The sequence below is a fragment of the Arvicanthis niloticus genome, chromosome 3 (genome assembly GCF_011762505.2).
Source record: "Arvicanthis niloticus isolate mArvNil1 chromosome 3, mArvNil1.pat.X, whole genome shotgun sequence".
NCBI lineage: Eukaryota > Metazoa > Chordata > Mammalia > Rodentia > Muridae > Arvicanthis > Arvicanthis niloticus.
The window spans coordinates 86,786,964-86,802,031 of record NC_047660.1 but is presented as its reverse complement, the minus strand read 5'-3'; the positions used below and the strand labels follow the sequence as shown (position 1 = coordinate 86,802,031).

General features: G+C 49.4%; 1 protein-coding gene and 1 long non-coding RNA gene across 3 annotated transcripts; both read left to right on the top strand.

The window, feature by feature from the left end:
• The first annotated feature begins 22 nt into the window (after positions 1–22).
• Sncg (synuclein gamma) lies at positions 23–4,383 on the top strand. Its single transcript, XM_034498098.2, has 5 exons — positions 23–242; positions 972–1,013; positions 1,285–1,412; positions 3,733–3,792; positions 4,088–4,383. Exons 1-5 carry the CDS (start codon positions 122–124, stop codon positions 4,106–4,108), a joined length of 372 nt encoding a protein of 123 aa, XP_034353989.1. The 5' UTR covers positions 23–121; the 3' UTR covers positions 4,109–4,383.
• A 4,017-nt stretch (positions 4,384–8,400) lies between these two features.
• Positions 8,401–10,739, top strand: LOC143441607 (uncharacterized). Of its 2 annotated transcripts, none has more exons than XR_013109171.1 (3): positions 8,401–9,159; positions 9,358–9,669; positions 10,336–10,739. It is a non-coding gene; the product is annotated as an uncharacterized LOC143441607 (long non-coding RNA). The 2 variants fall into 2 exon arrangements; XR_013109170.1 differs by having other exon boundaries at positions 9,317–9,669.
• Positions 10,740–15,068: the final 4,329 nt, after the last annotated feature.

Here is a 15,068-nt window from a genome sequence, read left to right as displayed (position 1 = left end):
CAGCAGCCACAGCATCAATATTTCATCTCCGTCAATAAGAGGCAGCGGCAGCAGAGGCAGAGGCTGCGGCAGCACTCCAGTCCACAGCTTGCAGCAGCCGGATCCCATCCTTGTAGCCACCATGGATGTCTTCAAGAAAGGCTTCTCCATTGCCAAGGAAGGCGTTGTGGGTGCTGTGGAGAAGACCAAGCAGGGAGTGACGGAGGCGGCTGAGAAGACCAAGGAAGGGGTTATGTATGTGGGTGAGTGTGGCAGGTGGGGCGGGGCAGGGCGGGGCAGAGGGGTCCCTCCATTAGGGCGGAATCCTGTTATCTTCCCTCTGCTGATTCCCCCAGCTTCTGGAGAGCGTTTTGAGAAGGATGAAATTCTGATTGTTGAGGCAGGGTCTTGCACCCTGGAGAATATGGTAGTATCTAATTGTCTTTGGAACTCTGAGTGGGACAGGATTGGAGTGCCACACTTGCAATGTGTGGCACTCAAAAGCATGCACACACACGTGCCTGGGGTCTCCTAACCTGGTCTGCTCAGGTGGACCCCCGCTTTTTCCAATGGGAGTTGCTGCAGCTGAACCAGGCTCATGACCCCACCTGGCCTCGAGGGAAAGGGTAGGCTGTGAAAATGGGCCCAGTTTAGTGTTCAACCCACCCCCCAGCACTCTGTGCTCCTCCTAAAGAGGGGACAGGGGTGGCTAAGCCTGTGACTCAGCTTTCTCTGCCCTGTTCAGCTACTGCTTCTGAGGCTCGGGCCACGCCCATGCAAGGGCCATAGCCCTACCAGTAACAGTACCTCAGTCCTGGTCTATTTTGTCCCCTCTTCCTGTCCTGTCTCCTTCCCGTCTGTCCTCTGTCCTTTAGACACAGCAGGAAATGGCCTTTTGAAGGGGCTGCTGTCCCCATCCTCATCCCCTCCTGACCCCCACACTGTGTCCAGCTGTTTGTCCTGACTGCTTCTACAACTCTTCCCTCCAATAGGCACCAAAACCAAGGAGAACGTGGTACAAAGTGTAACCTCAGGTAAGGCGACCCAGAATTGGGGACCCCACGAATCCTGCCCTATATCTAGGGTCCACACCTGAAGTCCTTGTACCAATTGGAGCCCTAAGCCCTAGGTGACCCAAACCACTACATGTCCTGAAGATAGATCATCACATTGTTCCTGCCCTAGAGTCAGACAAAGGGATGGAAGTAACTAGGAGTCAGAGCTCTGGGAAGGGGCTGTTCTCCCCAGTGTGGGTAGGCAGCAGTGGAGAGGGCCAGGGCTGAGCCCAGCCAGAATCCTCTGCAGTGGCTGAGAAGACCAAGGAGCAGGCCAACGCCGTGAGTGAAGCTGTGGTCAACAGCGTCAACACAGTGGCCACCAAGACCGTGGAGGAGGCAGAAAACATTGCGGTCACCACCGGGGTGGTACGCAAGGTAAGGTCAGCTCATGTCCTTTCCCTAGGCTCCCCAGCCACAGGAGACAATTCTGCCCTGGTGAACACACGGGTAAATAGCATTAGACACTGCTTAACTTTACAGGCAGTACCCAGCGTACGCTGGGGCGACTTGGTGTCTTTACACCCGTTCTTATTTGGAATCCTCATCGCACTCCAAGAGTGGGGACTTGGGATTCATTTTATGCACAAGGAAAGTGACACGAAGACCGTGACCAGCCCATCCCTTTGGCATGCAGGAAATACATTTTACAAGGGCAGTGTGTGATGACAGGCTAAAGCGGCCAAGCCACCACCAGAGCTACCTGTTATCCTTTGTCCAACCTCCCTCATCCCAGGGTCTGGCTTCCTCCCAAGGAAGCAGTAACGGCAGCACTGCCCACTTGTGGTGGACAAGTGGCAGGGCTCTGACTCCACCCTCTGCTGAGGTCTTTGTGTGAGCATGTGGGTTGTATGTGCATTACAGGAAGGGTGGAGATGTGTGTGGACACATATGCATGGAATGCCTGTGTGAATGGATGTGCATGTATATGTATGTGGCAGGTAGTGGATAAAACAGGGGCATCAGGCTCTCTAGGGATAGGTGCCAGATGTAGGAGCTGTCTCAGCACTTGCCAGAGGGTAAGTTCTGCTTTAAGCCTTTTATACCTACTAACCCATTTAATGGGCCCCAAATTCCACCAAACAGGATGTGGAAAGGAAGGGCCTAGAGAGATTAGGTGATATGCTGCACCACGGTCACGTGGCTAGTCTCTTCGAGCATGTAGGCTCCGTGAGTGGCAAGCTTCTGGGCTATACCCTTGAAAGACTGAGTATAGATTATGCAGGGATGGGGATTCCAGAATGGAGGTAGGGAAGGAAGCTAATTCCAAAGACTTGTTATCTTCGGCCACACACACTACAACAGGCAAACCCAATTGTGAAGCTCCAGCCTTCCACACAGCCAATGCCACAGAAGTCTGCTGTAAAAAGCGGGGGAGGGTCACCCACGCCAAACACCTGCTTCCAGGCTCAGCACGGGGTCTCCTGTCACTGCCGTGTGCAGGTGCACCTCTGCAGGCTCTCTGACTTTGGGAAGAACCTTTCTGGATATGTTCATTTCCTCATCTGAAATGACACATCTCACGGGGCTGTGGAGGGAGGCAGAGAAATGATACCGGGGTGCAATTCTGCCAGGCATATCATGAGCACCTGCGATGGTCTATATATGCTTGGCTCAGGGAGTGGCGCTATTAGGAGGTGTGGCCTTGTTAGAGGAGGTGTGTCACTATGGGTGTGAGCTCATCCTTACTGCCTGGAAGCCAGTATTCTGCTAGCAGCCTCAGATGAAGATGTAGAACTCTTAGCTCCTCCTGCACCATGCCTGCCTGGACGCTGCCATGTTCCTGCCTTGATACTGGACTGAACCTTTGAACCTGTAAGCCAGCTCCAATTAAATGTTGTCCTTATAAGATGTGCCTTGGTCATGGTGTCTGTTCACAGCAGTAAAGCCCTAATTAAAACAGCACCTGTCATCATCATTACCACCATTCCTGGCACGATGGTCATCCCAGGAAGCCTACTCCCAAGCAACTAGCAAGAAGGATTCTGGGAGCAGGTTCAGGCTACCCTTACTAACCTGGAAGATCTACTGAGTCCTTGGAGCTGTGCCAAGGGGCAGTCATTTTCTGTTGACACACAAACTAGTTCTGAATTCATACCATAACCCTGAGGTAACACAGATAGGTTCTGAGAATAGACTGTTTACTGACCATCAGTCTAGCTCCAAGCCCCCCTCCTGTCATGGCCATGATGCAAATGCTGTGGTGAGTGGGGAGATAGAAGACAGTCTAAACTAAAAGCCCATCCAGAAGGCCAGAAGAGTGACCCATACTTCTGAGGACCTGAGAGGGACCTGGAGCCCTGACATTTTGAACTCTGAAGCCATGCACTAGTATCTAGGCCCGAGTCCTCAGGGTCTCTGTGAACAGTGATGGCATGCTGCTGCTCATACAGCCTAAGCGAGGGGTTTGTGTGATTCAAGGATCTCTCCTTACTCCACACTCTCCAGGCTTCCTCACTTAAGGAGCCTGGACCGTGGTGCAGCATATCACCTAATCTCTCTGAGGACCCATGACTTGGGATCTGCTTATGGAAGGTGATACCTGGGTTGCAGGGTATCTGGCAACTCCAGACCCTGTAAGCACAGTAAGATGATGGAGGGCCTCTGTTCATCTGAGACCTGGCAGGGAAGCCCTGCTATGGCAGCTGAGGGTCAATGTATCTTTCCATAGCCTTGTGTCTTCTTTGCTCCCCTGTAGGAGGACTTGGAACCCCCTGCACAGGACCAGGAGGCCAAAGGGCAAGAGGAAGATGAAGAGGTAAGAGCTGGGTTCCCAGCTGTGCACCAGAAAGTTCTGCAGCAGAGACCTGAGCCATAGAGTTCCTGTTTTCATTTCTGGGTCCTGGGAGACCTTCCATAGCTTCCCACAGAGTCGTGGGTAGGGCAGTCAGGGGCCTAAGTACCTGATCGCTCCATAAGTGATCCTTTCCAGGTGGTCAAGGAGCGTTATGGGCCTGGTAATGGGTGCAAATCGTCTTTCCTCCTTCCTTCCTTCCCTTCCTCCCATCCTCTTTCCCTTCCCCTTCCTTTTCCTGCCCTCTCTTCTCTGCCAGGCCAAGAGTGGAGGAGACTAGAAGGCTGCCAGTCAACCACAGAGGCTCAAGTGACAGCCCTCTCTGCCTTGGATCCTGTCCCAACCTGGCACACTGAGTGCCCTGCCTAGAGTGCCCTGCAGGTTGCCCATGTTCTTTGTCCCCAGCCCAGTGCCACAAGCCTGTCCATGCACGCTACTGCCAGCGCCAGCGCCTCCTGCTGGCTCCTTTTACCCTATGGTCCTTCTGATCACCAATCAAATGCTGCTGTGATTTTTTTTTTAATGATTCCAAATAAAACCTGAGCCCTAATCCCACCCGTGCTTCTTCTCTGTGCTACGCCATCACTCACGAAGCCCGTTGGGCATTCCCAGGGGAAGGACACCAAGGCTTGGCATTTGATGAGACCAGGTACACTTCAAGACACTCCTGAGTTCCTCTGGAACCTGTGCCTTCTGGAGGAGCACCGTTCCCCTTAAAGCCCTGCTGTCTCTAGTGGTAGTGTGGTGTCCTTTCTCTCTGTTCCCCTAGATAACAGGCAGCTGACACTGTCCACAGAAGTGCAGTGGATAGACCAGGGTCTCAGTCTCAGTGCCCCTTTAGAGCAGATCCTACCACCTGCCTGATTCACTGTGTCTGAGGAACCTCAGATGGGCAGAGGTGAGAATGTCTATGCAATTTCAGATCATGTGCTATGGGGACCAGGGCACCTTACACCTTCCCTGGAACCAATAGTAAAGTCTTCAACCACGGTGAGGACAGGGACAGCAGAGCAGCCTGAAGCAACTTCTGTGGCTCCTGGCATCCTCAGGCAGATGGGCTTTCCTTTCCCCTCTAGCCTAGAGGCCTACAGGACATCAGGAACAAAAGAAAATGGTGTTGACATATTTGAGACTGGGAATATAGTTTAGTGGCAGAATGCTTGCCTACTAAGCATGAGGCCGTAGGTTCAAACCTCAATACTGCAGATAAATAAAGAAACAGCAGGTATGTACCATAGTAAGCTTTAGGAAGGGATTAAGGGACTGAGTTTTAACAATGTGTCCAAGGGCACAGAAGCGAGCAAGCTGGAGAGCCTTGTTCCAGAACCACCTGACTCCATGCTCAGCTATGATATCCATGGTGCCAGTTCACACCTCCAAATTTTCAAAACAGCCCAGGCAGCCAGTCTGACTTGGGGGCTAGCATGAGGCTGTTTCATCTTGGAATCCTCCTTAGGGATCTCACCCTTGTATTGGATACTCAGTCTGGGTTCAGAACTCTGAAGTGACTGTCCAGGCCTCCAGTCTGGTGCCAGCAGTGACAGAGCCAGAGCTTGAGTTCACAGAGGGCTGAGACACTTATCTCCCACCCAGCCTGTGCAATAGGGAACAGGGGGTCAAGGACAGCCCAGTCAACCTGCCCCTGATCTCCTGAATCCAGATGGGCTTCAGCTGCTGAGGTGGAAGGAAAGAACTGAAGGCCAGAGGTTCCATGGATAGGAGGGAGGAGGCTCAGGGCAGTCAGGGTGCTCCCAAGCATACCTCCTCCCTCAACGCAAAATTTCAGGAAAGTGTGCCCACCCAGGAAGTGTGTCTACCTGAGAGGTGTGCCCACCTGGGAGCTCTCTGGGGTGGAGGACAGGCAGTAGACCTGGATCTATTAAGTCTCATACCTCTGAAGTGATTTTGCAGAGGTCTCTGCTTCCTGAAACCCCGGTTCTGGACTCAACTGATAAACATCAGGGTCAGCCTGTTCCAGGAAGACCCTTCTCTGACCTACAGGGGTCTGCCGTGCTCTTGGCCTTTAACCCCAGTCACAAGCTCTGGGCTAACCTCTGGAAAAAGAGAGGCCATGTTCTGGCCTTAGGCCCGTTCTTACTCAAGGACCCGCTCTCCTGTCTCCTCCTGCAGGCCCTCTGATGTGTAATTTTGGGAAAAGAAACCTTCCAACCTCAGCTGTTTTTAGTTAACTTCTGTTAGGTAAATATTATTTGGGGGTGTTTCTACCCCACCTTAGATCATTCAGTTCCCAAATAAAAGACACAGAAAGCTTTATATTTATAATAAGACTTAAAGCTTAGAGCTGGGCAGATATCATCAACCCTCTATGCCATTTTGTCTTCTTTCCTAGTCAATAGCCCCGAGATATCATTTGCCATGTTCTGCCTGGACAGATCCTATTCCAATAGGCAGGACCTCCATGGCTACGTGCTCATGATCCATATACCTCATGGTGACATCTTCCTGCTTCCTCTCTCTTCTCCCCTCCTCTCTATACCTGCAACCCCCGCCCAAAGAGGTAACTGAAAACCCACCTACCTCTAGCTATTGCCCAATCATAGGCTTTAGCCTTTTGTTTACCAATTAATTTGGGGAGCAAGGTTACACAGCATTACTTGGTGTATGTGAGGATCTCCTCATTGGGGGCAACCAGATCTTGCAGTACGGGATTCAGCATCTGATTAGTAGCACCAGACCAACCTCCTGCAAACTTCCTTCCTTCCTTCTTTTTTTTTTTTTCCTCTCCTTTTTGAAAGTTAAATATTGTTTAGGTTTTACCTAAATGTCTATGCATGGGAAGCCATGGCAAGGCCTCACTCTTGGCTCTCCTATCTACTATTCTTCCTTCTGCTTACCTTCCATGATTCACTTGTCAGTTCTCAGAACTTCAAACAAGGCCTCATCGCAACTTACCTTAGTAACCCTTCCTCCTCATCTCTAGATTTAGCCAATATTCTGCTAGATAGATGGTTTTAGAACCCCTGGCAATGGAAAGGCTTTGTGAGAATAACTTAGTTAGACCCCACAGCTGCAGCTAGCTTCCTCCACCTGGAGAGCCCTCTTTCTTTTCCTGTGTGAACAACAAACATTTTGCCAGCTTGATCAGACTTCTTGACTTGCTGTGCCTCCTTATTTTCTCTCGAATCCCAGTCCTCTCCACAGGGTCTAAGGGTCCCACTTGATTGTCCAGCTGGCCTGGACATATATGGGTGTATCTGAGTGAGGATTTGTGCATACAAGGGTAGTGCTCCCAGAAGTCAGAAGACAAGGGTAGTGCTCCCAGAAGTCAGAAGACGGTGTAAACCTCTTGGAGCTGGAGGTAGAGGGAGGCAGGTAAGGTCCACCCTTCATGGATGCTGGAACCTAATCTCCAATTCTCTGAGAGAACAACATATCCTCTGCTGAGCTATCTCTCCAGCCTTCCCATCTTCAAACCTAACTTTATTTTTTGTGACAGGGTCTTATTTGGGAACTGTGTAACACTGGCTGTCCTAGAACTTGCTATGTAAACCAGGCTGGCCTTGAACTCACAGAGATCTGCCTGCCTTTGTATCCTGAGTGCTAGGATTAAAGGCATGGATCACTATATCCATGGTTTATTTTTATACTATTATTATTATTAATTATATTTATTATTATTATTATTATTTTCTTGAACTCACAGAGATCTGCCTGCCTCTGTCTCCTGTGTGTTAGGATTAAAGGCATGGACCACTATATCTATGGTTTATTTTTATTATTATTTTATTAATTATTGTAAATAATTATATATTATTAATTATTATGAATTGTTAATATTTTAAAATTATTATTATTACTATTATTATTTTCTGATATCATTACTGATATTATTACTATTATTATTATTTTCTGATCTCATATATCCCGGATTGGTCTCAGACTTACCATGTACTGAAGTGACTCTGAGCCCCTGACCCTCCTGCATCCACCTCTAAGTGGTGAGGTCACAGTAGTACACCACCATACACAGCTGCTTTTTAGGTGCTTTGGTTTGTCCTTTTGGGACAAAGTCTCACTCAGTAGTCCAGGACGGCCTCCAGCTTCCAGTGATCCTTTCTGCCTCAGCTTCCCAAGTACTACATTACAGATAGGAACCACGCTGAGCTTTTTTGGTTGACTTTAAAAATCACTAGCTTGGGGCATGTAAACTGGCTCAGTAGATAGAGAGCTTGCTGCTAAGATTAATGACCTGAGTTCAATCCCTGTAACTACATGATAGATGGAGAGAGTTTATTCCTGCAAATATTCCAACCTCCACATTCATATTGTGCTGTACATGCACACACATGCACGTGACCACACACACACAAACAAACAAATAAATAGTGTTTAAAATTTTCTTTCAAAATATCATATTTGGGGCTGGAGAGATGGCTCAGCGGTTAAGACCACTGACTGCTCTTCCAGAGGTCCTGAGTTCATTTCCCAGCAACCACATGGTGGCTCACAACCATCTGTAATGGGATCTGATGCCCTCTTCTGGTGTCTGAAGACAGCTACTATATATATTAAATAAAATCTTTGGAAAAAAAAAAAAAAAACATGTTTGGGGCCAGGTGAGGTGAATGACTCTACTTGCTGCTCTCAGGAGACAGAGGCAGGGGAATCATGAGTTCAGGGACAGACTGGGTTACTGAGAGGCCTTGTTCTGAAAAAGAAAGTGAACTAAATCAACCACTAAAGGCAACTGAGCGATACAGTAGACCTGTACCTGCTTTCTGCACATGGTACCTCAGCCACATGGGTTATAATGACAGTTGCCTAGGTTACTTTAGGAATCTGAAGGCCACTTTCACTAAACAAACTTTACTGGGCTTATCAAAGGGTGACTGACACATGTGTGTCCCCTTTGTCACCTTAACCTTTAGGTCATGCTTTGACTATGCAGAAAGGTATGTTAGTCAGTTAAGTAATGTTTATTTAGGACTAGCATCAAAGGCTGACTTACCAAACTCAATAACCCCTCTCTTCCCCTTTGGGATGAGTGACTTCTCAGGGCCGCTGGGCCACTGGAGAGGTACCTGCAAGTGTCCAGTCACCCAACCTTTCCTTTCCAAAGTCCCAATTCTTTTCCTTTTGTCTGAGAACAAAAAAAAAAGCTTTAGTTGTCTGAATTTCACTCTGGGGTCTACATACATATATACACGGGTCTACATACATACACACACACACACACACACATACACACACACACACACACACACACACACACACACACACACACACATGCTCAATAAAAATCCCCCTGCTAAGTATCTATTAGGATCAGGGAAACCCCAAGGCAGAGAAGGAAGGAGCCACATCCACTGGGTGAGTCGTCTCCTGGATCCTCACCCAGCCCTTCTGTATTCCTTAGTTGAATTTCCCATTCTAGTTAGGGTCTTTTGCCTTCCTCATGAGGAACCCCATGTGATGTCACTCCCCCATCCCTCACAGCCTTTTACCCCCTATATTCCCCAAACCCTAGTAAACCTGTCTGCTGACTTGTTCCTGCCCCATCCCTCTGAGGAGTGAGCTGGCTCTGGAGTTTAGACAGAGCACAGCAGGCGGCAGGACTGACCCTCTACAGCTGTCTGCAACAACCCAGAACTCCTCCAAGCCATGGCAGCGAGAACATAAAAGACATGGTGCAGCAAGAAGATGCCCAGGATGCCACCAACTGCTGCCCTACTTGAGCAGCAGCAGCAGCAGCTTCCAGGGGCACACGGACAGGAGCAGCAGGTCTCCGTAGTGTGAAATCCTTTGACCTGGTCTCCCTGAGATGGATGAGCCACGGGACACCTATCTGGTGTCACTGCTGGAACCTGAGGAATCAAGCAGGTAACAGGTTCTACACCAGGCTATATTAAAGGTTCACTGAGATGGACCTCTGCCAGCTGAAAGACCACCACCTGCTGAGTCTCCCAGCACAAAGCAGATGGGTTTCCAGGTCCCAATGGAATGTTCTTTTAACCTCCTCTGGGTGGTGGGGGTAGGGTGGGGTGGAGCAACAGCTGTTTATTACTTTGAGGTGTCACCTGTCAGGTAGGTCCCAGCCTTAGTTTCTTACACCTAACTCCCTTATTACAACCTGGTAAGGAAACAAGCCAGGAAGGAGAGACCCAGAGCTACAGATTCCTAGGTGCTCTTGCAGGCAGGGCTCAGCAACCTTATTATCTGAGTGGCTCAAGGCAAGAGACTTCACGTCAATGTCTTGAGGGCTAAGGACACTATCTTTTTGTTCCAAGAGTCGCAGTCTCGGAAAAGGATGACCCCCATCCCAGAGGATGTACAGAAACGTGTATGTGGTGTTAGGGGGTGGAGGGTGAAGAAGAGGGGGTGCATACTCCTCCCAGGCTCCAACCCTGGTTCAATGTTAGCCCCCCTCTGCCATCAGTGACTTTCAGAATGTGGGCTTTTGGGGGAGCAGACTCTAATGAGACTTAACCCTGCACAGCTATGAGTCCCTAGGGCATTGCCCTTACTACATCCCTCTTCCTTTCCCAGGAGTGGATAAGCGCCGCCAGGGGCCTATAGACCAGACTGCAAACCAGGATCTGACAAGACTTTGCCTATCTTCAGCCATCAGCAGTGAGGAGACTGGGCACTTCTCTCCAGTCTGGGAACAGCTGAGCTTGTCTCGGAGCTCTGTTCAACTGCTGTCTCCTTGATGTGCCCTTAATTAAAGCCACTATTATACTTTTGGGTTCACTTCAGTGATTTCACCAAGCAGGGCCCAACCCTTTGGCGCCATTAGGGGCGGGTTTCCCGTCCTCTCCGACGCCTACTACTCATTAGCTCCCCAATTCAAAGCTCCCCTTCTCCCGGAAGCAGGCTGCACCTACAATGAGAATAATCTGTCCCCTGATCCTCTGGGGACTCTTCTCTGAAGCTGAAGGAATGCTCCTGGAGGCTTGGGAGAGGAGCCTGCGCCCAGGGGCTGCGGGGATGGGGGTGGGTGGGTGAGGGGGGGCTCAGGCGACAGGAGGCAGTGCAGGCTACAGTACCGCAGGAGCTGCGCACCCGGCCACACCCTGCGGTGACTCACCAGAAGCGCAGTCCCTCAAGGAAGAAGCCTGCGTGCGGGGAACCCCGTGCAAGTGGCCTTGGAGTGCCGCGACCGTGAGGCAGTGTGCTTGTGCGACCTCCCTTAAGCCTCCTATTCTTCTTAAGGCAACTATAAACTTCTGGTCCAGAACGAAGCTGGACATTTTCGTCTGACAAGTCCCAAATGGAGTAGGAATCCTACGAAGCCAGTTCCCACCCAGCACTCAGCACGTGTCCACGCACGGGACCTCAGCCCGGGGCGCGCCCTGCTGCTGGGTGACTCAGAGATGCCGCAGGGTGAGGCTACGCCTGGGCAACTATGCATCAGAGACACATCAGGGGAAACCTCTACCCGCCTCCCTTTCCTTCACCAAATCTTTTTGAAATTATTGTTGCCGCCTATAGTAGCACCTTTCCCCAATAGGCGCATAAAAGGTTTGCCACTTCAGTTAACAAATAGGGACCACGCCCTTCCCAGTTCCTTGGAGATTAAACCCAGCAAATTGGTCCCAGGCTGGCCTTGAAGGCCTTCATCAGCCCGCCAGCTGGGGGCAGTGTCTCCACGAGCTCAAAAAAGCCTTTGCTCTGAGTTTTCTTCACGCTCACCCCCCGCCCCCATTCCTTACACACACAAAGAAGGCCTCCCCAAGTGTGCAAAAGGAGCCGATATCATTACCTCCAGCTCAAGGAGAAGGCCATAAAGGGATGTCTCCGGCTGTCTGCGGGTTTCTGACATCTCCAAGAGACCTCATCTGCAGAAACTAGTGCTGAGTCGGGAGCAGGGGCCAAGAGCAGGACCTACGATGTCCCATTGTCACTCTGCTGTTTATCCTTCTCCAGTGTGACTCAGGGACACATCCCAGGCGGCTCACATGGTTGCTTCTAACCTGTTCTGCTTTAGGCATGGATGTGGGGCCCAATTCTTGTTAGGAGAGGAAAGGTCAAGTCTGTGGGGTCAGAGGGCTTCTAGGAAAGATTTTTAGTGACACGTTTCTGAAATAGGCTTTCTGTTCCAGTTGAAAGCTATGTCTTACCATGTTACCTGCGCTCCAAAGTCATGTACTAGCCACCTGCCAGCTGTCTCTCAGACATTCCTTTCCTCTCTGTCTCAGCTGAATGGCTTCCCCTTTAGTTCCTTTTTGATGACCACCTGGTCAAGTTCTTCAGGTGCCATAGCCCAACACTCAGCTTGGCTTCTCCTTGGTTCTCGTCTCAGTTTGGCAGATCTTTCCCTCCCTCCCTCCGTCCCTCCCTCCTACCCCCCTCACGCGCGCGCGTGTACACACACACACACACACACACACACACGCACACGCACACGCACACTGATGTGAGTCCAGGTGTCTGAGGGAAAGCAGAAGCATCAGATCCCCCTGGAGCTTGAGTCGCAAGTGGTTGTGAGCTGTCTGACATACTGACACCAGGGCTGGGACCTGAACTCATGGACTTTGCAAGAGCAGTATTCATTCTTAACCACTCTGCAGCCGACGCCATGTATTCATTTATTTCTCTATTTATTTTGAGGCAGAATCTCAGTACATAGCCCAGGCTGGCATTTAACTCTTCGAGTTCCTAGGTTCCCACTTCCCCAGTACTGGGGTTACAGTCCAGTCCCTGACAGCGGCACAGGCTTGATTCCCTTCAGGCTGTAAGCAGGCAAGAGCAGAATTTCCTACTTGCCAGTCGTTCTTCCTTCCTTTCCCTCCTCTTAGCCCTCTTCTTTCTACTTCGTGAAAACATGTAGCATTTGCATTCCATTGCCCAAGCCCAGCTGCGTCTTTATTCTTGACTTAGATCTACAGCTGAAGATAATAAAAGTTTCCCAACGTTCCTTTGGCTGAAGTATTTTTCTGCTGCTTCTTGATTGGTTAAAGTTGTTCCTCCAGTGTTTTGAAGACTGAAACACTGATAAGCTCTCTGGGATCTGAGATGACAATGTTTACATCTGGGTAAACGCCCCATAAAGATTTATAATATTCTAATACATATGGCATGTTCTCTCTCTCTGTCTGTCTTTCTTTCTTTCTTGTTTGGGTTTTTTGAGACAGGTTTGTGTGTGTGTGTGTGTGTGTGTGTGTGTGTGTGTGTGTGTGTGTAGCCCTGAATGTCCTAGAATTCACTCTGTAGTCTAGGCTGGTCTCTCGAACTCCCAAAGATCCACCTGCCTCTGTCTCCCTAGTGCTGGGATTAGAGATGTGAACCACCATCACCACCACCACCCAGCTGGCATTTCCTACTTTTAAAGATATTAAATGTTAAGAAAGGTTTGGGTGTGGAGAGTGCCTCTGCATTCGATGCTCTTGTAGACCACCTGGATGCGGCTCCCAGTACCCATGCTGCCTCACACTCAGCTGCAGTTCCAGTCTCAACTTCAAGGACATGGCATACACACAGGACACATACAGGCAGATACGTGCAGGCCAAACACTCATGACACATAAGAGAAATAAACGGTTTCTGGTCGGGAAGGGCTGTGTACTTGATACATGCTAGCTAGGCACATCTTACATCACTGGCTCCTTTACCTTGAGATGGGAAGTCTCACTAAGTTGCCCGTGTTTGCTGGTGGAGGGGGATTTGGTGTCCTAGGGAGGTCTCTTATATAGTAGCTGGAAATAGAGGCTTGGGCCCTAAGACCTGAGTTTTTAATGAGCCCGGCAGGCACAGGAGATAATTTAGCACTTTAGTCTCAACACACCCCCATACCCTATTCTCCCCCAGCCCCCCTACTTCATATCCCCATTTGGTTTTGGCTATGCACACTCCCTCCTCTTGTAATGCACTTGACAGCCTAGTTCCTTCATCTGCTTCTGCTGTATACCCACATACCGCTCTCCAAATGCACTTTCCAACCTCAGAGCCCCTTGACCTCCACCTGCATCTGGCTACATGAACGCCCATCTCTGAACAATAGTTTAGGTTTTCCTACCCCCCAGTAACAGTCAAATTTGGACAATTTCTATCCTATTCAGGTATGAAAAATACAAGGGTCAATCTGACCTGACCTAGCTTTGAGTGTTTGTGCAGTGAGGCAAAGTAGTGTCCTCTAGTAACGTTTTAGGGACAATTCCCTATTTATTATTTTCTGCTGCTGTACAATTGGGTGGGCATATATTTAAAATTAGATGCATTATGGGAAGGACATGTTCAGTAAGAAAAAACGAATAGAAGGCCTAACCTATCAAAGTAGAAACTACACGCTAGAAGCCAGCCCCTCTTTCCCTTGAACCCCAAAAAGGAAGCCCCACCCGATGAGTAGGACCCTTGAGTATTTTCACTCATGCAGCCTGCCTTCAATCTGAACAGTCGCCCCTCCCCCTTAATCTGCAATATCACTTTACTCCAAATAAAATGGTCTCATCTTGCTTTATCTGCAAATCTGTGAAGATCTGCAAATCCTGGAAACACTTGACCCATACTGGGACTATGGGGAGCATTAAGTGTTAATGGTGTTTGTTGATCTTGTCAAATACATATTACAGGAGGCCTTGTTTTGAAATAAATGCCTGCAAAGACCAGGTTAAAAATTACTGGAGGGCTGGATGTGGTGGTCCATGCCCTTAATTCCAGCTTTCAGGAGTCAGAGGCAGGGGCAGGAGTGGGGGTGGAGGTCTACATAGTGAATTCCAGGACAGCCCAAGCTATGAAGAGAGACCCTGTCTCCACCCCCCCCCAAAAAAAACCCAAAAAACCAAAACAAAACAAAAAAACCAAACAAAGAATCAAAATGGAGTCACTCATGCTAAAGTTCCATGTAACCAAGATGAAACCCGTCTGTTTATCTGTCCCTCCCAGAGGACTGGAGGAGAAAAACTGCACCCAGTTTCAATAAGCAAGACAATGAAGTTCCTCTGCCTTAATCCTTCCACAGAGAGGTAACCTGGAGTAACCTCCAGCACACTAGTTATTTCATGGTGTTTTGTAGCCCTGCCCAGGTGGGAAGGTAATCTGGTTGTCTGGTTGGTTCTAGGCTGGCCTCAAGTTTGTAATCCAGTCAAAGGTGACCTTGAATGTCTAATTATCTTGCCTATATCTGAGTCCTCAGTGCTGAGATGAGAGGTGCGTGCCACCATATCTGGTTTATCTTCAGCTGGGAATTGAACTCAGGGCTTCATGCATGATAGGCAAGCACCCTCCCACCTGAGCCACACCGCCAACACTTATCTGTGCTTTTATTCAGTGTGCCTTTCTTT

What these genes read in the sequence shown, in the direction of transcription:
- Sncg (XM_034498098.2), top strand. Translation starts at nt 122, where the DNA reads ATGGATGTCTTCAAGAAAGGCTTCTCCATTGCCAAGGAAGGCGTTGTG. An exon ending in GGTACAAAGTGTAACCTCAG is followed by an intron (nt 1,014 to 1,284) that starts GTAAGGCGACCC and finishes AATCCTCTGCAG; the next exon opens with TGGCTGAGAAGACCAAGGAG. An exon ending in GGCAAGAGGAAGATGAAGAG is followed by an intron (nt 3,793 to 4,087) that starts GTAAGAGCTGGG and finishes CTTCTCTGCCAG; the next exon opens with GCCAAGAGTGGAGGAGACTA.